Raw genomic sequence first — 27,822 nt, 5'->3', positions numbered from 1 at the left:
GTCCGAGGATAGGGGCGGAGTTTCGCCTGACACTGACAGCCGCGTCCTTCCCGGGTACCGCACGGCCGTCGTGCGTCTGACGTCATCGACGTCGAAAGGGGACTGTTTGTTCTGGATTTGGGGCGAGGAAGGTCCTCCCAGCGCTGACAACCTAATCAGCCAGGTATGAATTGTGCTCGCTCGGTTGACACCGACGTAGAGAGCAAGGGTGGGATGCCGGCGGGGTCCGGTTAAAATGCGTTAAGGCCCTATATTAGTGGTGTTTTTCCGCCCGCTGTCAAGAGTGAACCTCGGCTTGAGCTGTCTCCGCGCAGGGCCTTGCACCGGTTCGGTCCACACACGCGCGATTGATTATTTGGCTAATGCTACATATGGCGCATGTTGTTTCTCGGCTCCTTTCTTTATGTAATACAAGGGTCAGATGGCTTTTGTGGTATTGTAGACAGTGCTCGGTCACACTGACTGCACGTTAGCTCACACTCGTGCTAAAGCAGCTAGCCCCGCTCGAGCTGTTTGTTTGTAGCCCCCGTAGGCCATATTCATAACAGAATTTACGTGCCCCAGACTGCGTAGCTGAGGCGCCATAGTGGAGTGGGGGCATGTTCAGCGTGACGTAACTCGTTTTCGTGAATCCCCGAGCCATTTAGTTTGTATTCTGAAAGGCCGTTTACGTGCGAAGTTGACACTTACTGGTGAAACATGGCGACGTGCTAGTCATGGAAGGTTAGCTTAAACAGCGTGTAGCAGCTAGCACGATCCCTTTTCGGGTGGGGGGCAAATGAATGCTGTCTTGCTTTTTTTTTTTAAGCTCCTGGTAGCTCACACGGAAACATTATTGCGTTAATTCCCTAATATTCCCCTTAGTTGTTTTAAGACGACTGTCAAGAGCACAGTAGTTTAATTGCTAACAGTTCCTACGTAGGTAAAATTCGCTTCGATGCTCTTTGATGAACATCACAAAGGTTGTTGAATACTGAAATATATGTGCCTTTCAGTTGAAAGGGAAATACTATTTTAAGACTGAAATTATTGTCTTCGAGTCTGCATCGACGATGTAATCATGCGGTGCCATTGTAACTAAAGGACAAAATGGGTGAGCTCTGACGTCATGTTATCCAAAACAAACCAAGGATTGATAAACTGTGGGATTCCAAGGAGAGAGAACATCACCTCATCCTGACAGAAAAGACAAAATAATACACATTGTGACGTCACTAACACAGTACCCCCGCCTCTGTATAATTGTATTGAATTTGGGGGGGCGGGGGCAAAAGGTTAGGTGAAATTATGCAGTTTTGAAAATGATACACGCTATATCTGCTCCCAAGATTGGAAATATATATGATGAGTCGTTGCTATTAGTGGAGTTAGTGATCAAGTCCCACCATTGAGACTATATAAATAAACTTGACTTGAAGCTATTACAGATGGAGGAAAACTTTGAAGTCTCCTTTCCCTAGTGAAAAGCGTGAACAAGGCATGTATGACGTCACTCGTGTTTACAACACGCCATGTGAGTTAAGGTAGTAGTTTTAAATTTGTCATTTCAAACTATCTATGTCATTTATAGACACAGGTCATCATTCCGCCAGCCCTTGTCTCAAGACAACTTGTATCTCCAACGGCTCTTAATATTTACTTGGGCGCTTAATGTATCATACATTTTAATAAGTAGCCCGTTACCGGCCAATCAGCTATTAACTCCCATCACTGCCGATAGCAATCAGGATCTTTCTCCGCATCAACCTGACAAGTAGGCAAGGAGCCTCGCTTGCCTTCTGGACCTCAACTGGAATATTCCGTCATGCTGCTGTTTGCCGTCAAGTCGATTGGCAACGTTATATACTCTGGGGCTTTATTCAGATGGAGCCGGGTGGATTCTGAGGACCTTACAGAAAGAGTACTAGTGAATAGCTTTAGTTATGCTCGACATTTAGATTAAGGAACAGGTGATTGGCTGTGTATTTTCAGTCCTGTCATAAAAAAATGTACAATACAAAACAACAAAATGACCAGGCAGGTGAGTTTATCGTACTGAAATGCACTTGTGACTTCTCCCCTTCCGCTGCAATTAACAGCTATTCATTTTTATTTATTTTTACTTGTTCCCCTTTGCTCTTCTGTCAGGGTGACGTGCAGTTCTCCCTCACCGTGTTGCGGTTTGCACCCCCCAGAGAGCGTCGCCGCCCCCCCCCTTGTCGACCGCACTATGAACGACTGAGCAATTTAACGGCGAGACGGCGACAAACATGTAAGTCTCTTGAAACAATGACATAGCGTTCATTTTGGGACAGATGTACCTTCATCATCATGAATTGTCTGTCCACATATTCTCAGTATGCAACAGTGGCACCTTTTTATTTTTATAAAAATATATTATGCTATATAATGCTGGAAAAATGAGAGAGGGACTACTTGAAGCTCTTAACTACTGTCGGAACAGAGAGTCAAGCGAGGAGTGGAATGGCCTGAGGGGGAACCCCTCGGTCCCACCTGCCCCTGCCAGGTCCAATCTGCCTAAACTGACGGCTCGGCCGCTGCCGACCACCACTGCGATGGGGGACGGACTGGAGCCAGGCAGCAGCCACAACCCTCCTTCGGCCCCGCAGCCTCACATCCTGAACCCGGCACCTTCCAAAATAGGGAATTCCACCAGACCCAAACGACAGACCAACCAGCTCCAGGTGTGTAAGAGCGACAGAGCCCGTTATTGATTATTATTGTGACGACTGGGGTCAGACAGCGACAACTTTCTCTTTTCAGTACCTGCTCAAAGTGGTACTGAAGACATTATGGAAGCACCAGTTTGCGTGGCCCTTTCATGCTCCCGTGGATGTCGTCAAACTCAACTTACCCGTGAGTGGCACGTTTTTCTCGATGAAGCCGCGTACTTCCAATTGCCCGGTGGTAGGCGGGTGTTCAAAGTACAATGGGACACAATACATTCCGGTTGATCAGAGTGTTTCAAAACTTATTTTGCCCATTAGAAATATTTTTAATTCATCCTAGAGTCAGACCGTCACCATATAACTGTTCTTATGACATTGTTTTTTTTTTTTTTCTTTTCTGGTTTTCAATTACAAGCGTAATTAGAAGTGCTGGGCGATTTTAAAAATGGAAATGTACTCACCATTTGATGAATGGTGTACACTGGTGAAAGGAGGATTGCTAAAAATGCCACTGCAAGATCTTGTGCTTCGTGCTAAAAAGCGCTTTTATATCCATAGTCTACCAAGCGTCCGTGTTTCCCACGACGCAATCAGGTCCTATCCAGTTTGTGGTTGACATCACACTTTTACTTCCTTTTTGACATCGGTACCAATCTTCTGTGGTGTCATGAGGCAAAAGACAAATCAGCTCTTGTATGACGTCACGCTGATGCGTCACTTTTCAGATTTTTTTTTAAACTCTTAGACACTGACGTCAAAAGTACATCATGTTGCAGTGTCTATATAATCACTGTGAAACAAGCAGTGACACCACCACAAGCGGTCATTCAATTGAAGACCGTGACCTAGAAAGATGAGAATCGAACTGAGCTCAAGTCTTCCTGTGGGATATCCAGTGAATTAAGATCAAATTCCACCAAGCACATTGTGTTATTCGTAGCCGCCAGAAAACGAGAGAGCCTTCACACTCTTCTTCCTTTGTCCCATGGTTCTAGGACTACAATAAAATCATCAAAACCCCAATGGACATGGGTACAATAAGAAAGCGCCTGGAGAACCACTACTACAAAAATGCCCAGGAGTGTATTCATGACTTCAATACCATGTTCACTAATTGCTACATCTACAACAAGGTCAGTATCTCGGAACCGTTTGTTAGGGGGTGTAACCATTTAGCGATAGTTAACACATGGCCCTCAAGGATAGAATCATCAACGGTAAACAATTCATGAGCGTTACAGAGAAACTCAAGTACGGACACGAATTCAGGGGGTCGAGAATAAGGCGGAAAATGGTAACTGTGCATTGCTTCACGCAGCCCAACGATGACATCGTGTTGATGGCAAAGGCCTTGGAGAAGCTCTTCCTCCAGACGATCACACAGATGCCACAGGAAGAGACGGAAATCGCCGTGGTCGCCAAGGGACGCCGCGGCATCAAGCGAGAGCCTGGTAGGGTCGTAGCCGGACTCGGTCTTAACCTGGGATCTTCTCGTCATTGCTCATTTGTATCTTGATTTCAGCTCCCATCAGCATGTCCGAATCAAGCCAAGAACTATCCTCCCCATCCAGCACCCCGCACACGCGAGGCTTCTCGTCCCCTTCCAGGCTCCCGCAAACCCACGCCTCGTCAACCCCGCCTGTGCTGGCCCAGCCCCCACGTGTGCCTCCTACACCCGCAGCCCACGCCCCCCATCTAGGACCGCCGTACCCACTCTCAGGCATCCTGCCCCAGGGCATGACCGCTGTGGCCCCTCCAGCCTCGGCCGCCGCGCACCCAGGCCTCCATCCTAGCCCGGTGATGCAGAGCACTCCCGCTCTCATCAAGGTACCTTACCAGAGCAATATGGCCTTAAAATAAATATGATATAGCGTATTTTCCGCACCGTAAGGCGCGTCGAGTTTAAAGGCGCACGCTCATTTCCGGGGACTTTTCTGTACGTAATCCACACATATGAACGGACCTCATTATAGGACGCATGCATGCCATGACTTAGGGTGTAAAAAAAAAAAAAATGACACAGGAGGAAGTCAGTCAGTTCCGTTGTACTATTTAAGCATGTACTGTATTGTACTCACATTGTTAATCAATACTAAGATGCAAATCCATCATCTTCTGTATCCAAATGAAACGTTTTGGCAAGTTCGCCATCAAACATGCCAAGTTCCCTCTCGTCGTCACTACGTCGCTAACTACCATCACGCGCCGGCAGGATCGGGCTACCGAGGATTCATGCCGATTTTACCCCTTAAAGGGATACTAAAGCTATTTTGTCTTTTCAACAGTAAAAAGTTAACATTTTGTCTATAGTGAATTTGATGATTTCTTTTTTTTAATTTTTTTTCTTCATGTGTAATTAACACCTTTAAAAGTGCATTTTGTCATTCGCAGTCGACTGAAAATTATGTCACATGCTCAGGGCTCCGGTAACAGCCAGTCAAGATTATGATTATTAAAATGCTTTTTCAATAATTTGATCATGGCTCAGTTGTCGAATAATTGTTGCACCCACTTCACACATTAAATGTGCTTTTCAAGTCTTTTTTTTTTTTTTATGTTCCTAGCGTTATAGTTAACAGTATATTACTCGAAATAGTTTTTTTAAAGGAGAGTCAGTAAAAAGCTGACATGCTGTCTTTTTGTTTGCGTCCTTTGACATCTTGTGATGATCCAACAGCAACGGAAGAGCCAGAAGAGGAAAGCGGACACAACAACGCCTACTGCCAACGACCAGCTCAGCGAATCATCTCCCGTCTTGGCGGAAACTCGACCGCGTCGCGAGACCGTTCGCCCATCCAAACAGCCCAAGAGAGATCCGTCGCAGCCTGACTCCCAGCACCAACTGGTTGGTGGTTTGGAGACAGGAGGCATGTTGACGCCCAAACGTCAAGATCAGATGCATTCCTGCGCCTTCCTGGTCAAAGAGATGCTGTCCAAGAAGCACTTTGCCTACGCTTGGCCCTTTCACCTCCCCGTTGATGCTAAAGCTCTTGGCCTTCATGATTATCATGACATCATCAAGCATCCCATGGACCTAAGCACCATTAAGGTAATTTGTGACAAAAAATGTACTCTCCCCTAAAAATGATATTTTACACCCTAAATAAATCATTTGTATGTATATCAGCGCCATTTTGTACTGTCTCGCATCTGCAGCTTCCTAACTAATTGTCCTTTAAACGATATTTTGTTTGCTTCTTTTAGAAAAAGCTGGACAACCGGCAATACAGAGACCCCCGAGAGTTTGCAGCAGATGTCCGATTGATGTTCTCCAACTGTTACAAATATAACCCGCCGGGCCACGATGTGGTGGCAATGGCACGCAAACTCCAGGTATGCCTTTTGTCGTTTGCTTATTCTCAAAATAGACTTATCTCTCCGAGTACTAAATTGTAGTAAGCCCAAGTGTTGATCCGAACGAGCTACAGCTTCTATTCCCAAAAAAGTAACTTCACATATCGAATTTGTGGATTGACTCAATACTTATTGTGTCCCCTTGCACCTCCTCACAGGATGTTTTTGAGATGCGTTTTGCCAAGATGCCTGACGAGCCCGAGGAGGCGACCCCGGTTCCCACGCCATCGTCTGTCCTTCACCCTGCGCTATCCACTCGCCAAGCGCCACCACCCCCACCCCTTATCTCAGAAGACAGCAGTTCCAGTGTGTCTGAATCCGAGTCGTCAGCGGGAGACCCTGATCAAGAGAAGCAGCAGCGATTGGCTGTCTTACAGGAACAGGTTAAAGCGGTGTTTTTAAAAAAAAATCTTTTCACACCTCAAAAACAATTTGGCTTTCCAATTACTGAACTAACAACCGTTAAAAATAAAGCGCCAAAAATATTCAAATGATTTCATTCAATTATCGTTTACCGTATCGCACACCTTACATTTCTGAAGAGTTGGTGGTACAACGCAAGTGTCATTTATTTCTTCAGTATTGTTCAAGGGTTTATTCCGACCTGACTCGCATCCTCCATTTCCGGGTTTGTGCTGTGTTACCGCCCTGGTCGTTGCTGTCCAATGGATCGTCACAAGCGTGCATGTGTTTACAAAATATACTTTGCTTGCAAATAGTATAGTCTGAATAGAAACAGCACCAAACAAAAAGAAATCAAGGGTGTAGTCAGACCTGAAGTCCTTTAGTCAGAAAAGTCCTTTAGTCCGCTTGTTTGATCTGGGCAAAAAACAGACTTGGGGTGTATTCAGACCAGAAAAGTCCTTTAAAGTCAAGTCAAAGTCAAAGTCAAAGTCAGCTTTATTGTCAATCTCTCCACGTCACAACACACAAAGAGACCGAAATTACGTTTTTCTCTATCCCACGGTGACGAGACACATAACACGATAGACATACAAGTACGCGACACAATATAAAAACAAGAAGGCAAAAATTCAAACAATCAATAGTAAGAGTGATGAATAAATAATAAAGTCCCAAACAAGCGGACTTCATTTTTTCTTTGTTTGGTGCGATTCCTATTCAGACATGTACATTTTCCAAATGAATTATTTCAAAAAAACACAAGAAAGTGCATTTGCCACTACACTGGGTTCGAGAAACAATTTTAGGATTGGGTTTGTGAGGCTGTGCCTTATGATTTTTTTTTTCCAACCACATTTCATTGTGTTTTCTGCAGCTCAAAGCCGTACACGAGCAACTGGCCGCGCTCTCTCAGCCTCAGGTCTGCAAGCCCAAAAAGAAAGAGAGGGAGAAAAAGGAGAAGGAAAAGCACAAGAAGAAAATGGGAGCGGAGGAACTCGCCGAGCCTGCCATGCTTCACCTTTCCAAGAAGAGCAAAAACGGCAAAGAGTCGCTCATCTCCAAGAAGGAGAGGAAGAAGCCTAGGTCGGTAGTTTTGACAGCACAGTGGATAGCAGTCAGTTTTGATGATTGAGAATCGGAGTGATCAGTGAATTATAGAATTGACTGGAAATGGCATAAGAAATCTCTAAACGGTTTCTTTTTCCCCTACCATACTTTGGCCACAATTTATTTTGGTTGGCTTGACTTCTTTTTTTTATTTATTTTTATTTATTTTTTATTATTTATAAATTATTTATTTATTATTTATTATTTATTTTATTTTTTTCATATTTATAGAAAATAGCCAGACTTGTCTTATTACACATTGTGACTTATTCCCTTATGACACGCTTATGAACACATTTCAAAGGCAAATGATGCATTGTCTAATCATCTGATGCGTTTATGAATCGCAGTAAGAAAGAAGGCATCAAAAACAGTCGTCCCGCGGTGGCCCCTCAGAGCGCCCCAACGCCTCTCGTCCCGTCAGCCTCCCTCGAAGCAGAAGATGACATGGGTATGCATGCTAGCTCACCGTTCGGAAATTTCCGTTGTGGTTGAACGAAGCGGATGAATCTGTGGAAATTGACTACAAAAAAAGCTCCGTGCCCTCACCAGACTTGTTCGGGAGCGCGCCGGCCGTCGGAGGCAAACCCATGTCGTACGAAGAGAAGCGCCAGCTGAGTCTCGACATCAACAAGTTGCCCGGCGACAAGCTGGGCAGAGTTGTGCACATAATCCAGACCCGAGAGCCCTCCATGAAAAACTCCAACCCGGACGAGATCGAGATCGACTTTGAGACGCTGAAGCCCTCCACGCTCCGGGAGCTGGAAAAATACGTATCGAGCTGCCTCAAGAGGAAAAAGAAGTCCTCAGGTAGGCTTTTTTAAAAAATTTTTATTTAATGTGGAGGCTGCCGACACCAGCCACGGATTCTTAAGATAAAATGAGAGAAGAAAAAAACAGTAGCTTGTGTGACCACAATGTGCTGCAAGCTGCCCACAACATGTGCCATCATTAAAAGGTCACTCTAAAATGCACTGTTTTAAGTGTCTGAGGGTATAATACTGTTTTTTTTTTTGAATAAATGAAATGATTGGTATGCTGTAGAAAAGCCCCTGGAAATGACAAACGTCACAAAGTTGAAGACGGGATCTTCATCTTCGGGCTCCAGTGACTCCTCTGATAGTGAAGACTCTGACAATGGTACCAAAATAAATATGATCCAGTTTTATTCTTTTGTTGAAATGCTTTTCAAACGGACTATTTCTGTTTAGCGGGGCTGGTTCCCAAGCAGCAGAAGACTCTGTCCAACAAGGACGCCAAGAGGACACAGCAGCAGCGGCAGCCCATCACCACCGTTACTGGCCCCTGCACGCCGCAGCCTCAAATGGTCCAATCCAAATTCCCATACGTCGCTCCGCCCCCTGTCCCTGTGTCGGTCCCCGTCCCTGCCCCCACCGCCCCTGTCCCTGCTTTGGAATCTTCCCAGCTGTTAAGCCCCGCCTTTGACCCCTTGACCCACTTTATGAACCCTCACCTAACTCAGCCCAACTGCGAGCCTGGCCCAGTCATCACAGCTGTTTGTCCGCCGCTCACACCTGGCCTCCTCAATGCCACCGCGCCTGTTGGACCCGCACCTCCTGAGACGCACCTCTTCCTGAACCAACGTCCCATCACACCCTCACCAGGTCAGTGCCATTTTGCAGTTAGGGATGCGATGAACGCACGGATGACTGTTCAGCTCTTGCACCGGATCTCGGATCTGAACGTCTTTATACGTTCTCCTTATTCTTTCCTTTATTTCCAGCCATCCATAGCGCACTTCCCCAGCAGCCAGCACGACCTAGCAGCCACGCAGCACCGCTTCCTCTCAAGAACTCTCACCCGCCCCCCTCCTCGCTCCTCTCTCTCCCCACGCCGTCACCTCAGCTCCAGAGCTCCCTTTCCGCCCCCCTTCCCCCACAGCCCGCTTCACGGCCCCGCGTACCTTCGCCGCCATCGCACGGCATCCTGGGCACGCTCTCCGCTCAGCCACCCCAGGCCCTACTGGAAGACGACGAGGAAGCCGCACCCACCAGCGCGGATACGCCGTCCCTCAGCCAAATGCAAAGCTTTCTGCAGTCTTTTCAACCGCGCACGTCCGGCCTGATTCAACCGCTGCAGTCGTCGGCTCAGCTGGGAGCATCGATGCAAGCCGCGATGACGTCCGCCCCCACGACCATGCATCGTCACGGCACGGCCCACGGCCACACGCAGCAGTCCTACCCGCACGCTCTGGCCGCAGCGGTGCAGCAGCATAAGGGGGTGAGCCTTCAGCAGAAGCTACAACAACTGCAGCAGCAGCAGCAGCAGCCCTCGCCACGCTTCAAGGCCGAACAGTTTTCTACTGGTAAGATGGACAGTAGTTTTAATTCACATTCAGTCAGCGTTCAGTTGAATTCACATTGTCAATAGCGGCTGCTCTTGCAGGTTGCCTGCGGCGTGACAGTCCCTCGCCACTCATGATGCACTGCCCCTTGATGCCTCAGTTCCAGACGACCGGACAACAGTCCCCCTCACAAATCGAGAAAAACGTCCGTCATTGCTTCACTGGCCCTAAAAATGCTTTAGGACTAAGCTTACTGCGCGTGTGTGGTTTTGTCTTCTTTAGGACCAAAGTTCTGACTTGGTAAAAGAGGAGAAAGCTCCCCCCTCGCCAGTGCTAACTCCGCCCCCGTTCAGCCCCGCCATGCGCCTTGACTCGCAAAAACACGACAGCAAAAATAGTAAGTGCAGCACTTTCGATCTTAAGTGGCGAGTTTTTGTTGAAATGATTCTTCCCTCCAATTCTCAATGTCATAGCCAATCATCAGCACGGTGACGAATGACCAAAAAAAAGAAAGCCGTGTAGTCCGAGAGGGCCATTAAGCAGACGCTGTTTTCGGAAATCCGATAATACTCATGCGTGTTTTTTTGCTCACGATTATCTCTCGACGAAAACATTCGATCGAATGTCAATCACATCTTGGCTTGTTGTTTTCCTCATTTGCCTCCGTCAGGATTAGAAGGCAAGTCATTGGATGCTTCTCGTCCCAGTTCCCGCCTCCCAGACTCCCTGGTGCAAGCCTGCCCTCAGCAGGACACCAAAGTCAAGCAAGAGCCCAAAACGCCCACAGCGTCCAAAAGGACGCCGGTATGTCCGGCAGCATGATGAACGCACTTTTTTTAATGAATAGTTTAATTCATATACCAACTAATATCTTGAAAAATATATATATATATTCCAGGATGTGAAGTTAAAGAACATGGGCTCCTGGGCCAGTTTCTCCCAGAGGTCTCAGTCAACGCCGGCGTCAGCCGTCCGCTCGTCCAGCGACAGTTTTGAGCAGTTCCGACGGGCGGCCAGGGAGAAGGAGGAACGAGAGAGGCAACTGAAGGCTCAAGCGCAACAGGCCAGGAGGGAGCAGGTGAAACTGCGGTAGGTCACGGCATGCCACTGGAGACCAGTGGTGCCCAAAATATATTGAGCCCCAAGGCTCACATTTTTTAAGTGAAAAACCACACAGCTGTCATATATAATTTTTTACATAATGGAGCGGGCGCAATGTGTCCTGCGGGGTAACGTTGGTCACGGTCGCTCTTGCTCATCGTGTTGTTCCACAGCCACGACGACGACAGCGTGGAGCATGCTCGCCGGGCGCCGGAAGACACCCGGCGACGGCAAGAGCAGCAGCCGTCGCCCCTCGCCCCCACGCCCCCGGCTTCCACCCCGCCTACTCACTCTCCGCAGCCTCCTCCCATCCCACCTCCGGCGCCCTCCCCGACTTCCTCGGCCGTGCAAAACGCCCTCGACCAGCAGAGGGAGATGGCGCGCCGTCGTGAGCAGGAGAGGCGGAGGAGGGAGGCGGTAAGTAACCATCATGGACAAGAAAACATTTAGTCAAATATACCTTCTAAGCCATGATCTCTTCTCTTATGCAGATGGCTGACACCATTGACATTAACTTCCAGAGCGACTTGATGGCCATTTTTGAAGAGAATCTCTTCTGAGTGGAAAGAGCAGCGAGGTGTGAGAAGGACCTACGCATGCACACACACTGACGCCATGAGCTCATATACGTGCCCCCATTACCACATGAACCTCCGTACATGGACTACATGGTACTTGTCCCCTATTTTACGCCATATTTTTCCCTCAGAACGCAGATACGTTTTGGTGTCTGACGTGATATGTATAGTTGGCTGAGAAAATGGAGTTCCAAAAAAAAAAAAAAGAGTCCTTTAAAAGGCTAGAGTGATGGTCGAGGGTTAAGGAAATGATTTAAATCAAAGAAATAGAATGTTTAAAAAGGTGCACGGACTTTTGACGGTCCCTGCTCTTTTAATTGTGTTATTCCGAGATGGCCTCGAACTTGTTGGGCTAGTTTTCTCAGGACACAGCGGCACAGCCCCCCCCCCTCACCCACAACCCCAGAAGCCTCGAGTGTGTCCTCTCTGCCATAGCGCTCTGGCCTGTATTGTCTTTGACCACGCCCTACAAATTCTGACATATTATATCGAAATAGATACGTAAATATATATTCTATACAAAGACAAGGGAACGTAAAAACGTAGGAGGAGTTGGGTTTGTGTTTGCAGTGCGTGCGGGGGGGGGGGGGGGGCAAGCTTGAGTGCTTTTATTTTGTAGAATTTTCTGTAAAGAAAAAAAAAAAATGATGCCATTGCCATTTTTATTTTTTCGTTCCTCCCACCATGGGCACATTCTATGCCCAAACTGTTGAGTTCTGAAATTCACATACATTCACACTCTTTCACTTTTTAAGAAAGGTTTGATTTAATTTGATTTTTTTTCTGACCCCCTCTACCCCTTTTAGGAATCCAAATATTTGCGCAGCATTTTTTTTTTGCTCGTCTTCTTGCACTTTGGCTCTTTTACACCCACTTCCCATTCGTTTTCTGTCACGCTAACGTCAAAGGCTTTTTAAGTCGTTTCACCCGCCTACTCATGAAACTCTTTGTAGGTTTTTCTTTTTCTGAAGCGTTTCCGTTGTGATTCGGCTTTCCGGACCGCACACTTATGAGTGTTTTCAACATTCTAACCAATTAATCCCGCCACCACCTCCACCTTTTCTTACTTGCTTGTTGTTGGACTTTTTTGTCAGTTCTACCCTTCATATGCCCCCCCCCCCCCCTTTCCAGCTGATTCATTTTATCCAGAACCATCATGTTAGTATGTTGACAAGTGAGGCATTGACGTCAATAGATTAATCTTCAGTCTATGGACTTTTTTTAAGAAAAGTATTAAAGTAATATTTTTAAAAAAAACAAAACAAAATAGTGTTTGGGGTTTTTGTCATCTCTATTGGTTTAATAGTTACTGTGGTGATCGCCTCAATCCGGTGGGTGCGCTGTTGCGGAAAATATTACGTCATTGCGTACAAATATTCTCTTTACTTATTGCTCAGCTGTGTCAACATTCATATATATGGTGGGTTGTTTTATATGATCTATTACATCTAATTGTAGTGGAAGCATAAAAGGAACGCCAACCAGATACACACCATTATCTTCTCACAAAGTGGCACAGTAAATTTAGATTGAAGCATCCCTCTCACAATAATATTCACATTAATAACTTCATACTGTAGTACACATTTTAGGCTACCCAAAACCATATATTTATTATGTATTTGATCTTTTTAGGCCATTCAAATCTGTGGAGCGGATAATCGGCCCTTAAGTGTCGTCCTCCATTTAAATATATTATAAAGTGCAGTATTCAACAAGAGTTTTTCTTAACCCCAAGTATTTTTTTTAGGGGAGGGTGGGTGGTCAAAGTGTGTTTTGAGTTCCAAGCATGGTCACGGAATAAATTCAATAGGTATCTCACTGTACTGTTCAATCAACATCTCTCTGACAGTGTCGATCCAAAAAGTAAAAATGTGTTTGTGATGGCAACCTATTTTGACACAGCTCTCGCATTGGAATGCTCATCAACATTGATCCATCAACCACACGAGGTCTGCATCCATTCAAGAGTCTCAGGATGTGTGTGATGTCATCTTGAAAGAGTGGAAAGTATGCGGGGGGTTTACGCACAATCTGCTCGCAAGCGTTGCACTCTTCCCGGCGATGTCATTAGGAAGTGCTCTGGGGGAGAGGGGGGGGGGGCATCTAAGTCAATCAAGACCCTCCCTAAAATCGATTCCAGATGACATTAAAGGAATTCCGCATGCGATCCTCAAACTCATATTTGCACACAACATATGAGTCACACATTGCTTAAGAGCACATAAAATAACAACAATAAAATGAACACACACTCTCAAGTCATTTGGCTTTCATCGGACCCCTGCCGCTTCTCAATCTCCAAAAGTACTCGAGTGGCAGTTTTAAACACACAAATTAATCCATGGTATCCTTTCAAGTGTCAATCTAACCTAAGGGTTACATATCTTTGCTTGGTAGAAGTCTGCTCATATTTCAAAATGAACAAAGATCAGTTAGTTTGTATCGCTCATTGCTGCCAGCTACGGGACCGTGGAATGACTTCGACTCCAACTTGGAACTACTGATGTAGCTCATGTTGAAACAATAGCGCGTTAAAGTTTCAAATGGAGCCCTTCTTTTTTCAGCAATAACCAATAAGTCATTTTTAGTGCTCTCTAAGTTCAATTCCCACCTCTATTGATGAGCCTCATCTGCCAAATGAAGGATACCAGTTGGGTGTCCAAAGCTCTGCATCTTCTGTTGCCGTGGCGACCGCACAGAGAAACAAGTGTAAATACCATTCTACACTCATGTACACACGGCACGTATTGCGGCTGTCATGTTTTGCACTTTTTTTGTAAACAGGAAACATAACTGCATTTTCCCCACCGACACCCACAACCCCCCACACCCCCGGTTCTTCTCACTCACTTCACATCTGTTGTCATTCTGGTATTTCCTCTTCTTTTACCATCATTGTTGTCATGACAGTATTAGCCCTGACACGAACATTTTTATTTTTTTTATATTAAAACAAACACTAGAAACTATTGTGTGGTTTCTGTCTCATATAACTATGCCTACCTTTTCACTATTTTATTGTGATTGGCTTAAACATATATAATTGTGTAGGTTGAAAAAAAAAATAGATGTAGTTTGAAGTGGGCTTTTCAAAGTGTACACTGATGATTGTTCAGATTTCAAGCTTTTTTTCCTATTTATTTATTTATTTATTTATTTTACTAAAGCTATTTTTTTTTTCCTCAAGGTTTTTCATAACATATTTTCACTTTGCATCGACTTCAATAATTCGCTTTAGTAGAGCCCGCCAACCACCAACTGTCACTCAATCCAAGGTCAACATATCATTGGTGGTCGGCATCGCGCTCAGCCAATGAGGCGCCTTTTGTAGGCGGAGCTAGAGCACCGGCCAAGATACATCCCCCTCTTGAAGGAGGCGAAGGAGGCGGGGGAAGCGGCCAGCGGTGGATCCTGCCGCGCCCTTTCCGCCCCTTATAGTCAGTCAGCGCTGGCCCGGCGTGCAGGTAACGACAGGAGAGCCCAAACAATTCCCGGAAGCAGGCAGACAGGTTGGCCCGAGGAAGTTTCCGAGTTTCGGGCAACAATTCAACATCGAACCTCGCTTGAATTGGAACCCTATTTTATTTTGTGTCGTATTTGCCGTCACATTTTTTTTGTGGGTCGTCGCAGCTTCTTCTTTGCGGGAGGTGACCCTGCAGGTACTTTCAGGTACTTTGTTTGCTAGCTCGACGTCTTCTGTGGATTTACTCGAAGATTGAGAATAAAGGAGCCAACAAAGGTGACTATCGTTCATTTGTTTATTTTGCGTGTGTTATAAATAAACATTTTTGGGCGAAACTGGTTTTATTGCCTTTTATGGTAAGGCGCACTTTAATTTTGTCGTGCGTGTCAGAGGTGCTTCGCGGAACGTTTTAAGATGATCGATTTTTTTTTTTTTTTTTTTAAAGACTCCAATGTGCCTTGATTACGTTGACAAGCAAGTAGGCTGTAGCATCAATAACTAATTTTAAACCAAGGTTAATTATTATATAGCTAGACGTACTGCTTAACTGCTTGTATATTTGACCCTAAATAGCAGAAGACTATTGCTAAAATGCAAAAAACAGTATTCCTTTTATAAAGAGGATAAAGAATCTATGCCAGGCAATATTGATTTATTATTTATCACTGTGGCTTTGCTGCACAGTTTGATTCATTCCATTTGTAACCCCAGATTCTACATTGGTTAGCCCATCTATGGTGTTTTTTTGGGGGGGGGGGGATTTTCACAAAGTTAAAAGGTTATTTTGAATACACAACATGTGGTGGGCTCTTTGCACAGCGTATCTGTGCATATCCTTTATCTGTGGTTAATCTGGTTTGCCCACTTCTTTATTTCAGAGGAAACTATATATTTTTGAAAAAAGTAGTACGTTTTCAGGATACAACCCCGATTTTTTATTTTTTTTATTTAAAGGAAAAAAACTTGGATAATTTCAAGATAATAATTTATGATCAACACAAAAAAAAAAATCTGATCCAAGAAGAGTGTGTGGCTTTGGTTTATATACTGCTGAAATGCAATGCAAATATGACAATAAGATTTGCTATCGTTTCAAACTATAGCAATTGAATTGTTTTATTGCATCATGTTTTTGCCAAGAATATTCATTCTGTTGTTTTGGAGTTTGTTGAAAACTCCCAAAAAATGTTTTACAATATCCTTGTGGAACTTTTTTTTTCTGCACAGTTGAATTGGAATAGGTATATACATAAAGTGATACTAATCTGAGGTTCTAGTCCACACAAATTGGTTATCCCACCCATGGAGGGATGCGAAATCATCCGATCCCTTTGCTTTGTGGACTTCCCATGTTAGATTTGCTTTCCTCAAATCCGTCTTTCTTGAAAAGTTCTCCCATTCAACCCACGGCATTGGTGTCCGTCCGACTTGCCCGTGGCATGTGGCTGCATGTCGGGGTGAGTCAATGGCTAAAAGGATCCAATAATACAGATGTTACTTGCTCAAAGTAGGAGCTTCCTGCCTCTTGTGTTAGACATGCCACTTTATCTGCACCAACCCAACCAGAAGATGAATCAAGAAAAAAAATTGGGTGTAAATTTCCTGCTGAAAAGAAATAGTTGACTCGCGCAATACTTACATCCCCCCTTCTAAGAATGGTGGGAGGAAGAGGCGACTCGGGCGTGGCTGCCCTGCTAATGACTGGTTAGCGTCGAAACTGCTGTTTACCGTCGACGCGCGTTCCCTGCAAAAAAACACTAACTCATGTGTCAGGCCACAGAAGTGGTGCAATAAATTTGGACGCCAGCATTGTTTCGCACTGGAGGAACACTCCTCAGATGTTTGCTCTCGTGTCAGCAGATTAGGCCGAATTGCTGCACAACAGCAGTCGCCATAGCTGGCCAGTTCAACGGCTACAGAGCGCTCGCTACTTTACGGTTTAGTCGACCATTTCCATAAACCTGTGAACGTCAGTCCAGAAATATGTTATTTCTTTTGAAAAACGATTCTGCTGAACTCAACTCGACCTGGCTGCGTTTGACGGTGACAGTGGGACGTTGCCTTGCTTTACAGATTTTCATTCCAAGATTTACAGAAAAGAATCCAGACTGTGTTGAGCTCGCACGAAAAAAAACGTTGTACAATATGATATGCTGTTTTGTGAGCTATTGATTCTTGACGAGGATTCTGACCAAATGAGTTTTGACCAACTCCAGCATGTTGGAAGGCTTTTGAGATTTGAGGATTTCTTCACATTCTTTCTAAACTAAACCCATTTGTGGCCCTGAACGTCCCCTCCTGCTCTACATTTTTGTATTTTTTTTGAATTTGGCATCTTCCTCTGCGGAACCTTCAATTGACCAGTGGGCTACTGGGGTGCGTGAGAAAATGTTTGGGTTAAGATTGTGTTACATAGCTGCGCTGTGCGATTGCAAGGTGTTGTGGAGAAACGGCAAAATGGCGTGACCCGAAAGAAAGCGTTTCACTGGAGAGGGAGGTTTGTCTTTAAAGTTTGTACCGACAAGCTTGTTCTCATGCTGACACAATGTTTGTATGTTCACGTGTGTGTGTGTGTGTGTGTGTGTGTCCCACAGACGAGCATCGTCATCCGTGCAGCTGACGCCATGCAGCCCTCCAGGTCATCAGAGAGAGGGCCAGTTTGAAAGGCGACCTCGTGTCATCGCTCTGACCCCAATGTCAATTTGAAAGGCCCCGACATCTCACCTCTCTCCTCGGCCAACCTCCTCGCTGCCATGGATATTCTAACAGACGACACCGAGGGATGCTACTTGAACCGCAGCGTCAAATTTTTCTACGAAAAAAGCGGCAAGAACATAAGCGACCACTGGCGCCGGCGTGACTATGTGATCGTCTCGCTGGGCATGACTGTTTGTTTCATTGTCATCTTGTCCAACCTGATGGTCATTGGGGCCATTTTAAAAAACAGACGCTTCCATTTCCCCATCTATTATTTATTGGGGAACCTGGCTTTCGCGGACCTCTTCTCAGGTACGTCGACTGTTACACGGTGAACCGGTGATGGGCAACTCATTTCTTTGATTGACCACGAGGACCGTTAAAGTCAAATATCCGAATGTTCCCAACTTCTGGTTCAACGCTTGTGCTGCGTCGTTCAGAATGTTACCTGCTGCAGGCATGGGCGGTGCTAGGATTTATTTCCCCTCTTGGTGGGGGGGGGTTTGGGTCCATTTTTTTTTTTTTTTTTAAATGTATCTGGGTCAAAAAAGAAAATTGACAAGCCCAAACATTTCTTCCAAATTAATTCATTCGCTACATTTTCGTCACGGGGGCCAGGTGGAAATGTGGGGAAAAAAAGTCCCGGAAATAATTGAAAAAGACCCCCAAAACAATCAATCATCTGGCCTGGCATCACCAGGGGTTGGAAAATATTCCCCTCGTAGATTCTTTCAGCCTTGCGGTCCAAGCCTATTTTAGCGCTCTGCCAGTGAGCTCTCGGCCAGTAATGCTAATTTTTTTTTTCTATCTACCTTCTTTCGCAGGTGTCTCCTACCTCCATTTGATGTTTCACACAGGTCCATGGACTATCAAGTTGTCCAAGTACCAGTGGTTCGTGCGTCAAGGCCTGATCGACACCAGCCTGACGGCATCTGTCCTCAACCTCCTGGCCGTGGCGGTGGAGCGTCACCAGACCATCTTCAACATGCAGCTTCACAGCAAGATGAGCACCCGGCGGGTCTTTGTGATCATGATCTTCATCTGGCTGGTGGCCATTGTCATGGGCCTGGTGCCCACCATGGGATGGCACTGCCTGTGCGATCTGGACAAGTGTTCCACCATGGCGCCGCTCTACAGCCGCAGCTACTTGGTGTTCTGGGCGCTCCTCAACCTGCTCACCTTCTCCATCATGGTAGCTGTCTACACTCGCATCTTCTTGTACGTGAGGCACAAGAGCAAGCAGATGTCGCAGCACACCACCCAGATGAGACATCGCGAGACGGTGCTCAACCTGATGAAGACTGTCTCCATGATCTTAGGTGAGGCGACAGCGCGGCACGTCTTTGCACATTTGGGGGCTTGCGTCGATTCTGTCTTGCCTCAGCTCATCTTCGTTCTTCTCCTTATCAGCGCTGCACATCGAATTACAATATTGTAGAGAAAATTTGAATTTTTCCAAAACACAACATGCCTGCGCTTGGTACGCCTGCACTCGTTCATCGAGACTCTCCTGGCACAGACGCGCGTGTTTTCACTCCACGAGTCTCCTTGCGTTCCGGAGAACAATCCTGAAGTACCTCCTCGCCCTGCTCCTTTCACCGTGTCTGAGCCTCCCCCCCTGTCTTGGTTTTGCCTTTCCAACATGACAATAAATTCCTCAAGTTGCTTCAAGTCCCCTTCGTCTTTTCTGCCGTCGCTTAGCAGCGAGCGCCTGCCACCTCTGGCATGTAAGGGAGGCCGGCAATACCCTGGCGTGCCTCGACAGGGAGATGCATACTTGACTTGGGAAGACCGGATGACGTGTCAGTTTGTGTGTGTGTGTGTGTGTGTTGTGTGTCTCAGGCCGCGACCGTTTCAACGTTTATACCTGGTGTGTGTGACACTCCAAGTAATCCTTGGCCTCATGCAAATTGCTCACAACACACTTTACGCTGTGGACAGTGTTATCAATTGGCTGAAAGGATTTGTGCGCTTCCCAATCAAATGTCATGATAAGGAACTTTGATTATGCAAACTAAACCGCGTGGGTCTGCTCGCCTGTGTGTGTGTGTGCGCGTGTGTGTGAGATCAATTTACGGTACATTCCCATTCTCCCTCAAGGACCTCCTGCTTCGGACATTCTTCAGCGCATTCATCTGTTGTCTTTGCACTATTGTATATTTTATTCCTTTCAGTTATCTCCACCAAGATGAGTTTTTGTTGCTTTGTTGACCCAAAGTTCCAGGACGTGAATTTTGTAAAAAAAAAAAAAAAAAAAAAATGTAGAAATAAACACGTAACATATTTCATTATTAGAATTTAAAGTCTTGCATAATTAGTCAGCTCAAATATTCCTCTGCCTCCCTCTGCAGGCTGCTTTGTGATCTGCTGGACTCCAGGCCTGGTGGTGCTGCTGCTGGACGGCCTGGGCTGTGACGAGTGCAAAGTGCTACGCTACGAGAAGTACTGCCTGGTGCTGGCTGAGTGCAACTCGCTGGTCAACCCCATCATCTACTCCTTCAGGGACAAAGACATGCGGAGGACCTTCAAGGAGATCCTCTGCTGCCTGTGCGGGCGCAGCGGCGACAAGTCCAGCTCGTATGGCGTGAACTTTAACACCCTGGACCACGAGGTACTATCTGAGAGCAACGGAACCGAAGTCACGAGTCTTAAACCAAACAACCAGTAGTGCGCGCGACGACTGTTTGCTCACTGCACGGCGTTCCCGAACCGCCCAAAAGGTCCTCGTTATTCACTCTTCACGGAGTTGCTCTCTGTTTCCTTTCGGAAGAAGAGCAGAGAGAGGCGCGTAGTGCTGCAAAAGTTATTGGTGTTGTTTCGTGCCTGTTTTTGGACGATGGGAGGGGATCGGAGCAGTCGGAGGAAACCCACGTGGGCACGGGAATAACTCCACACAGGAAGGCCGGGGGAAAAAAAAAGATGCGATTGTCCTAAGTCTTATTATAGCTTTGCCTTGAGTTTTTGTGTGCTTTTGTTAAGCTGAACTTTTTTTTTTTTTTTTTTTGTACAATTGGTGGACTCTTGGGATGTTTCAATGGGCTCAAAATCGCAACGACTTTTGCTATGACCGTTAAAAAAACTGAATGTAACAACTTATACAGCTTGAATGAAAATGTCTATCCTCATTATCTGCCTTCCCATCAGTTTGTTTATACTCTTGTTTTTTTTTTTTTTGCCAGCCATCTAAATAATAAATACACAAACCAGCAGCATATGCCAGACATGTGACGCTTAATAAGTAACTGTCATCTAAATCCAGTCCCAGATTTGTGGTAGACAGATGGTGGCCTTCCTCTGATACTAACCTCTGAAGTCAGGTCCTAAAACTGCATATTTTACCAGCAGCAAAGACCTTTGTTAAAAGTCCATTTCTGCCTTCGGACGTTAAATTGGTAGAAATCCCATTTTGGTTGCATTTTATACAGATCAACATTGAAAAAAAAAAAGTTCTTTTAGTGGGACCATCTTCACGGTTTCCCTACTTTGGCTGGGTTAACTAACTTGTTTTCCTCTGCTTCTTTGCTTTCTTTGTTTCCCCCCCCCTGACCTGGTGTCCTCTCCTTCCTGCTCCACGCTATCACCTCTTCCTCCCCTCTATTACCCCCTTCCTGCAGAACTCCAAGTCTCGCGACATGACGCTGATGGAGAAGTGTAACGGAGCGCCGCTCATCGGCAAACACTCGGACATGACGCCGCCTTCGAAGCGTTGGAGTTGAAACACAAACACGCACACTCGCCCTATCGAAGGAAGATGTCGTCATAACTTGTGCGTGGCTGGGGCCTCGTTTCCTCTTTTATGGCCTGCAACCAAGTGTGTGCAAGCTGCTTTTTTTTTTTTTTTTTCCCCTTTGTTTTTGTCACGCTTGTGAGCTCCTCAGAAAGTTTTTGTCAGCTTCTGAGTGGAGGACAGCAACACAATTTGAGCAATTTTTTTTTTAATGCAGTCTACCATCTCAAAATGTATATTTGCAATGAAAAATGAAAGTGGTACCTCAAAATTCAAGCACGTGTGGTTCCTTAGCTAAATTCAATTTCAAGTGTGGAGTCGAGCCCAAAGGTTTTTGGTAGTGACTGAAATTTTTTTGCTGCTTCAGCCATTTTCTTTTTCTAGTCTAAATACTAGAGCCTAACAGATAAATTGTCCAGGCACATTAGACTTTATAGTCAGAATTGTCACTTTAAAGTCAAAGCTTAGACTTTAAAGTGAGAATTTAGACTTTAAAAGTGAGAATTTTAGACTTTAAAATCACAATTCAGATTTAAAAGTCACAACTCTCACTTTAAAGTGAAGTCAGAATTCTGAGAAGAAAAATCTGAATCCTGTTCACCTTCACAGGCCCTAATCCTTTTCCGGATATTGGGACTTTGAAGCTGTTCTAAATGATCTTTTTGCCCTACGGCACTGTAGTGTCTATGGATATTCTGCGCAGACATGAAAAGTTGATTTGAAAGTTTTTAAAGTGGCGTTTGGGATAAAGTGATTATGTCCAACCTGAGCCAGTAGATGGCACTAGAGCGAAGAAATGCCTCCTTTTTAAAATGCCTTTCCTGACTTCATTAACTTTCCTTGTTTTCTTTTTAATTCCCAGCAGGCTTTTTTGAGTTGGAGCGTGGCTGGTAAGACGTTGCGTTAGATATCTCAGCTTGCGTCACCTGTTTGCGCCAGAAGCGCCCAAACCATGGATGAGCTCCAGTTGCCAACACGGACAACGTCAGGGTGACGTTGTGCGCCTGGCCACGCCCCCTTCGCTCCAATTCACCCTATGTTTGTATTCTCACGACCTGCTGAGAACATTCTAATTTCCAATCCACGTTTTGACTTGAGGCTGCTGTGACTTGCTACTGGCGATCAAGGTAAGAACTGCAATTTTTGTGTCCCATGTGAGAGAACCCCCCCACCCCTAAGCTTTGGTTCACCACTAAACTGTTATAATGTGACAATTAAGACACATTTTGTTTATTTTTCATAGCATATTCTTTTCATAAAATACTTTTTTACTTTGTGGAAATTGTGTGTTTTTTTTTTTTTTTCATATCACGGAAAGTTTTGTGACCTCGTGTCATCGCTCTGACCCCAATGTCAATTTGAAAGGCCCCGACATCTCACCTCTCTCCTCGGCCAACCTCCTCGCTGCCATGGATATTCTAACAGACGACACCGAGGGATGCTACTTGAACCGCAGCGTCAAATTTTTCTACGAAAAAAGCGGCAAGAACATAAGCGACCACTGGCGCCGGCGTGACTATGTGATCGTCTCGCTGGGCATGACTGTTTGTTTCATTGTCATCTTGTCCAACCTGATGGTCATTGGGGCCATTTTAAAAAACAGACGCTTCCATTTCCCCATCTATTATTTATTGGGGAACCTGGCTTTCGCGGACCTCTTCTCAGGTACGTCGACTGTTACACGGTGAACCGGTGATGGGCAACTCATTTCTTTGATTGACCACGAGGACCGTTAAAGTCAAATATCCGAATGTTCCCAACTTCTGGTTCAACGCTTGTGCTGCGTCGTTCAGAATGTTACCTGCTGCAGGCATGGGCGGTGCTAGGATTTATTTCCCCTCTTGGTGGGGGGGGGTTTGGGTCCATTTTTTTTTTTTTTTTAAATGTATCTGGGTCAAAAAAGAAAATTGACAAGCCCAAACATTTCTTCCAAATTAATTCATTCGCTACATTTTCGTCACGGGGGCCAGGTGGAAATGTGGGGAAAAAAAGTCCCGGAAATAATTGAAAAAGACCCCCAAAACAATCAATCATCTGGCCTGGCATCACCAGGGGTTGGAAAATATTCCCCTCGTAGATTCTTTCAGCCTTGCGGTCCAAGCCTATTTTAGCGCTCTGCCAGTGAGCTCTCGGCCAGTAATGCTAATTTTTTTTTTCTATCTACCTTCTTTCGCAGGTGTCTCCTACCTCCATTTGATGTTTCACACAGGTCCATGGACTATCAAGTTGTCCAAGTACCAGTGGTTCGTGCGTCAAGGCCTGATCAACACCAGCCTGACGGCATCTGTCCTCAACCTCCTGGCCGTGGCGGTGGAGCGTCACCAGACCATCTTCAACATGCAGCTTCACAGCAAGATGAGCACCCGGCGGGTCTTTGTGATCATGATCTTCATCTGGCTGGTGGCCATTGTCATGGGCCTGGTGCCCACCATGGGATGGCACTGCCTGTGCGATCTGGACAAGTGTTCCACCATGGCGCCGCTCTACAGCCGCAGCTACTTGGTGTTCTGGGCGCTCCTCAACCTGCTCACCTTCTCCATCATGGTAGCTGTCTACACTCGCATCTTCTTGTACGTGAGGCACAAGAGCAAGCAGATGTCGCAGCACACCACCCAGATGAGACATCGCGAGACGGTGCTCAACCTGATGAAGACTGTCTCCATGATCTTAGGTGAGGCGACAGCGCGGCACGTCTTTGCACATTTGGGGGCTTGCGTCGATTCTGTCTTGCCTCAGCTCATCTTCGTTCTTCTCCTTATCAGCGCTGCACATCGAATTACAATATTGTAGAGAAAATTTGAATTTTTCCAAAACACAACATGCCTGCGCTTGGTACGCCTGCACTCGTTCATCGAGACTCTCCTGGCACAGACGCGCGTGTTTTCACTCCACGAGTCTCCTTGCGTTCCGGAGAACAATCCTGAAGTACCTCCTCGCCCTGCTCCTTTCACCGTGTCTGAGCCTCCCCCCCTGTCTTGGTTTTGCCTTTCCAACATGACAATAAATTCCTCAAGTTGCTTCAAGTCCCCTTCGTCTTTTCTGCCGTCGCTTAGCAGCGAGCGCCTGCCACCTCTGGCATGTAAGGGAGGCCGGCAATACCCTGGCGTGCCTCGACAGGGAGATGCATACTTGACTTGGGAAGACCGGATGACGTGTCAGTTTGTGTGTGTGTGTGTGTGTGTTGTGTGTCTCAGGCCTCGACCGTTTCAACGTTTATACCTGGTGTGTGTGACACTCCAAGTAATCCTTGGCCTCATGCAAATTGCTCACAACACACTTTACGCTGTGGACAGTGTTATCAATTGGCTGAAAGGATTTGTGCGCTTCCCAATCAAATGTCATGATAAGGAACTTTGATTATGCAAACTAAACCGCGTGGGTCTGCTCGCCTGTGTGTGTGTGTGCGCGTGTGTGTGAGATCAATTTACGGTACATTCCCATTCTCCCTCAAGGACCTCCTGCTTCGGACATTCTTCAGCGCATTCATCTGTTGTCTTTGCACTATTGTATATTTTATTCCTTTCAGTTATCTCCACCAAGATGAGTTTTTGTTGCTTTGTTGACCCAAAGTTCCAGGACGTGAATTTTGTAAAAAAAAAAAAAAAAAAAAAATGTAGAAATAAACACGTAACATATTTCATTATTAGAATTTAAAGTCTTGCATAATTAGTCAGCTCAAATATTCCTCTGCCTCCCTCTGCAGGCTGCTTTGTGATCTGCTGGACTCCAGGCCTGGTGGTGCTGCTGCTGGACGGCCTGGGCTGTGACGAGTGCAAAGTGCTACGCTACGAGAAGTACTGCCTGGTGCTGGCTGAGTGCAACTCGCTGGTCAACCCCATCATCTACTCCTTCAGGGACAAAGACATGCGGAGGACCTTCAAGGAGATCCTCTGCTGCCTGTGCGGGCGCAGCGGCGACAAGTCCAGCTCGTATGGCGTGAACTTTAACACCCTGGACCACGAGGTACTATCTGAGAGCAACGGAACCGAAGTCACGAGTCTTAAACCAAACAACCAGTAGTGCGCGCGACGACTGTTTGCTCACTGCACGGCGTTCCCGAACCGCCCAAAAGGTCCTCGTTATTCACTCTTCACGGAGTTGCTCTCTGTTTCCTTTCGGAAGAAGAGCAGAGAGAGGCGCGTAGTGCTGCAAAAGTTATTGGTGTTGTTTCGTGCCTGTTTTTGGACGATGGGAGGGGATCGGAGCAGTCGGAGGAAACCCACGTGGGCACGGGAATAACTCCACACAGGAAGGCCGGGGGAAAAAAAAAGATGCGATTGTCCTAAGTCTTATTATAGCTTTGCCTTGAGTTTTTGTGTGCTTTTGTTAAGCTGAACTTTTTTTTTTTTTTTTTTTGTACAATTGGTGGACTCTTGGGATGTTTCAATGGGCTCAAAATCGCAACGACTTTTGCTATGACCGTTAAAAAAACTGAATGTAACAACTTATACAGCTTGAATGAAAATGTCTATCCTCATTATCTGCCTTCCCATCAGTTTGTTTATACTCTTGTTTTTTTTTTTTTGCCAGCCATCTAAATAATAAATACACAAACCAGCAGCATATGCCAGACATGTGACGCTTAATAAGTAACTGTCATCTAAATCCAGTCCCAGATTTGTGGTAGACAGATGGTGGCCTTCCTCTGATACTAACCTCTGAAGTCAGGTCCTAAAACTGCATATTTTACCAGCAGCAAAGACCTTTGTTAAAAGTCCATTTCTGCCTTCGGACGTTAAATTGGTAGAAATCCCATTTTGGTTGCATTTTATACAGATCAACATTGAAAAAAAAAAAGTTCTTTTAGTGGGACCATCTTCACGGTTTCCCTACTTTGGCTGGGTTAACTAACTTGTTTTCCTCTGCTTCTTTGCTTTCTTTGTTTCCCCCCCCTGACCTGGTGTCCTCTCCTTCCTGCTCCACGCTATCACCTCTTCCTCCCCTCTATTACCCCCTTCCTGCAGAACTCCAAGTCTCGCGACATGACGCTGATGGAGAAGTGTAACGGAGCGCCGCTCATCGGCAAACACTCGGACATGACGCCGCCTTCGAAGCGTTGGAGTTGAAACACAAACACGCACACTCGCCCTATCGAAGGAAGATGTCGTCATAACTTGTGCGTGGCTGGGGCCTCGTTTCCTCTTTTATGGCCTGCAACCAAGTGTGTGCAAGCTGCTTTTTTTTTTTTTTTTTCCCCTTTGTTTTTGTCACGCTTGTGAGCTCCTCAGAAAGTTTTTGTCAGCTTCTGAGTGGAGGACAGCAACACAATTTGAGCAATTTTTTTTTTAATGCAGTCTACCATCTCAAAATGTATATTTGCAATGAAAAATGAAAGTGGTACCTCAAAATTCAAGCACGTGTGGTTCCTTAGCTAAATTCAATTTCAAGTGTGGAGTCGAGCCCAAAGGTTTTTGGTAGTGACTGAAATTTTTTTGCTGCTTCAGCCATTTTCTTTTTCTAGTCTAAATACTAGAGCCTAACAGATAAATTGTCCAGGCACATTAGACTTTATAGTCAGAATTGTCACTTTAAAGTCAAAGCTTAGACTTTAAAGTGAGAATTTAGACTTTAAAAGTGAGAATTTTAGACTTTAAAATCACAATTCAGATTTAAAAGTCACAACTCTCACTTTAAAGTGAAGTCAGAATTCTGAGAAGAAAAATCTGAATCCTGTTCACCTTCACAGGCCCTAATCCTTTTCCGGATATTGGGACTTTGAAGCTGTTCTAAATGATCTTTTTGCCCTACGGCACTGTAGTGTCTATGGATATTCTGCGCAGACATGAAAAGTTGATTTGAAAGTTTTTAAAGTGGCGTTTGGGATAAAGTGATTATGTCCAACCTGAGCCAGTAGATGGCACTAGAGCGAAGAAATGCCTCCTTTTTAAAATGCCTTTCCTGACTTCATTAACTTTCCTTGTTTTCTTTTTAATTCCCAGCAGGCTTTTTTGAGTTGGAGCGTGGCTGGTAAGACGTTGCGTTAGATATCTCAGCTTGCGTCACCTGTTTGCGCCAGAAGCGCCCAAACCATGGATGAGCTCCAGTTGCCAACACGGACAACGTCAGGGTGACGTTGTGCGCCTGGCCACGCCCCCTTCGCTCCAATTCACCCTATGTTTTTATTCTCACGACCTGCTGAGAACATTCTAATTTCCAATCCACGTTTTGACTTGAGGCTGCTGTGACTTGCTACTGGCGATCAAGGTAAGAACTGCAATTTTTGTGTCCCATGTGAGAGAACCCCCCCACCCCTAAGCTTTGGTTCACCACTAAACTGTTATAATGTGACAATTAAGACACATTTTGTTTATTTTTCATAGCATATTCTTTTCCTAAAATACTTTTTTACTTTGTGGAAATTGTGTGTTTTTTTTTTTTTTTCTTTCATATCACGGAAAGTTTTGTAAAATTCC

General features: G+C 45.6%; 3 protein-coding genes across 5 annotated transcripts; all 3 read left to right on the top strand.

Annotated features, from left to right (window-relative positions):
• Positions 1-19: 19 nt before the first annotated feature.
• On the top strand, positions 20-14,488 carry LOC133150859 (bromodomain-containing protein 4-like). 3 transcript variants are annotated; one of them, XM_061273439.1, is made up of 22 exons: positions 20-163; positions 2,128-2,251; positions 2,444-2,684; positions 2,764-2,856; positions 3,665-3,802; positions 3,988-4,120; positions 4,192-4,496; positions 5,347-5,718; positions 5,874-6,002; positions 6,182-6,406; positions 7,303-7,511; positions 7,886-7,986; positions 8,088-8,345; positions 8,580-8,675; positions 8,747-9,160; positions 9,280-9,861; positions 9,942-10,045; positions 10,123-10,237; positions 10,511-10,644; positions 10,739-10,929; positions 11,115-11,358; positions 11,433-14,488. In XM_061273439.1, exons 3-22 carry the CDS (start codon positions 2,556-2,558, stop codon positions 11,499-11,501), a joined length of 4,041 nt encoding a protein of 1,346 aa, XP_061129423.1. In that variant the 5' UTR covers positions 20-163; positions 2,128-2,251; positions 2,444-2,555; the 3' UTR covers positions 11,502-14,488. The 3 variants fall into 3 exon arrangements, with proteins under 3 accessions (XP_061129423.1, XP_061129421.1, XP_061129422.1); XM_061273437.1 differs by having other exon boundaries at positions 9,927-10,045; XM_061273438.1 differs by lacking the exon at positions 20-163 and adding an exon at positions 170-2,020 and having other exon boundaries at positions 9,927-10,045.
• Positions 14,489-14,915: 427 nt separating this feature from the next.
• On the top strand, positions 14,916-21,685 carry LOC133150801 (lysophosphatidic acid receptor 2-like). The gene is made up of 5 exons (XM_061273318.1): positions 14,916-15,261; positions 17,580-17,994; positions 18,507-19,001; positions 20,034-20,293; positions 21,297-21,685. The coding sequence occupies exons 2-5, from the start codon at positions 17,739-17,741 to the stop codon at positions 21,396-21,398; spliced, it is 1,113 nt and encodes a 370-aa protein (XP_061129302.1). The 5' UTR covers positions 14,916-15,261; positions 17,580-17,738; the 3' UTR covers positions 21,399-21,685.
• Positions 21,686-22,708: 1,023 nt separating this feature from the next.
• Positions 22,709-26,762, top strand: LOC133150802 (lysophosphatidic acid receptor 2-like). The gene is made up of 4 exons (XM_061273319.1): positions 22,709-23,074; positions 23,586-24,080; positions 25,113-25,372; positions 26,374-26,762. Exons 1-4 carry the CDS (start codon positions 22,819-22,821, stop codon positions 26,473-26,475), a joined length of 1,113 nt encoding a protein of 370 aa, XP_061129303.1. The 5' UTR covers positions 22,709-22,818; the 3' UTR covers positions 26,476-26,762.
• The last annotated feature ends 1,060 nt before the right edge of the window (positions 26,763-27,822 follow it).

Source organism: Syngnathus typhle, linkage group LG3 (genome assembly GCF_033458585.1).
Source record: "Syngnathus typhle isolate RoL2023-S1 ecotype Sweden linkage group LG3, RoL_Styp_1.0, whole genome shotgun sequence".
Lineage (NCBI taxonomy): Eukaryota > Metazoa > Chordata > Actinopteri > Syngnathiformes > Syngnathidae > Syngnathus > Syngnathus typhle.
Note: the sequence above shows the minus strand (reverse complement) of the source record. Positions and strands in the feature narration are given on the sequence as shown.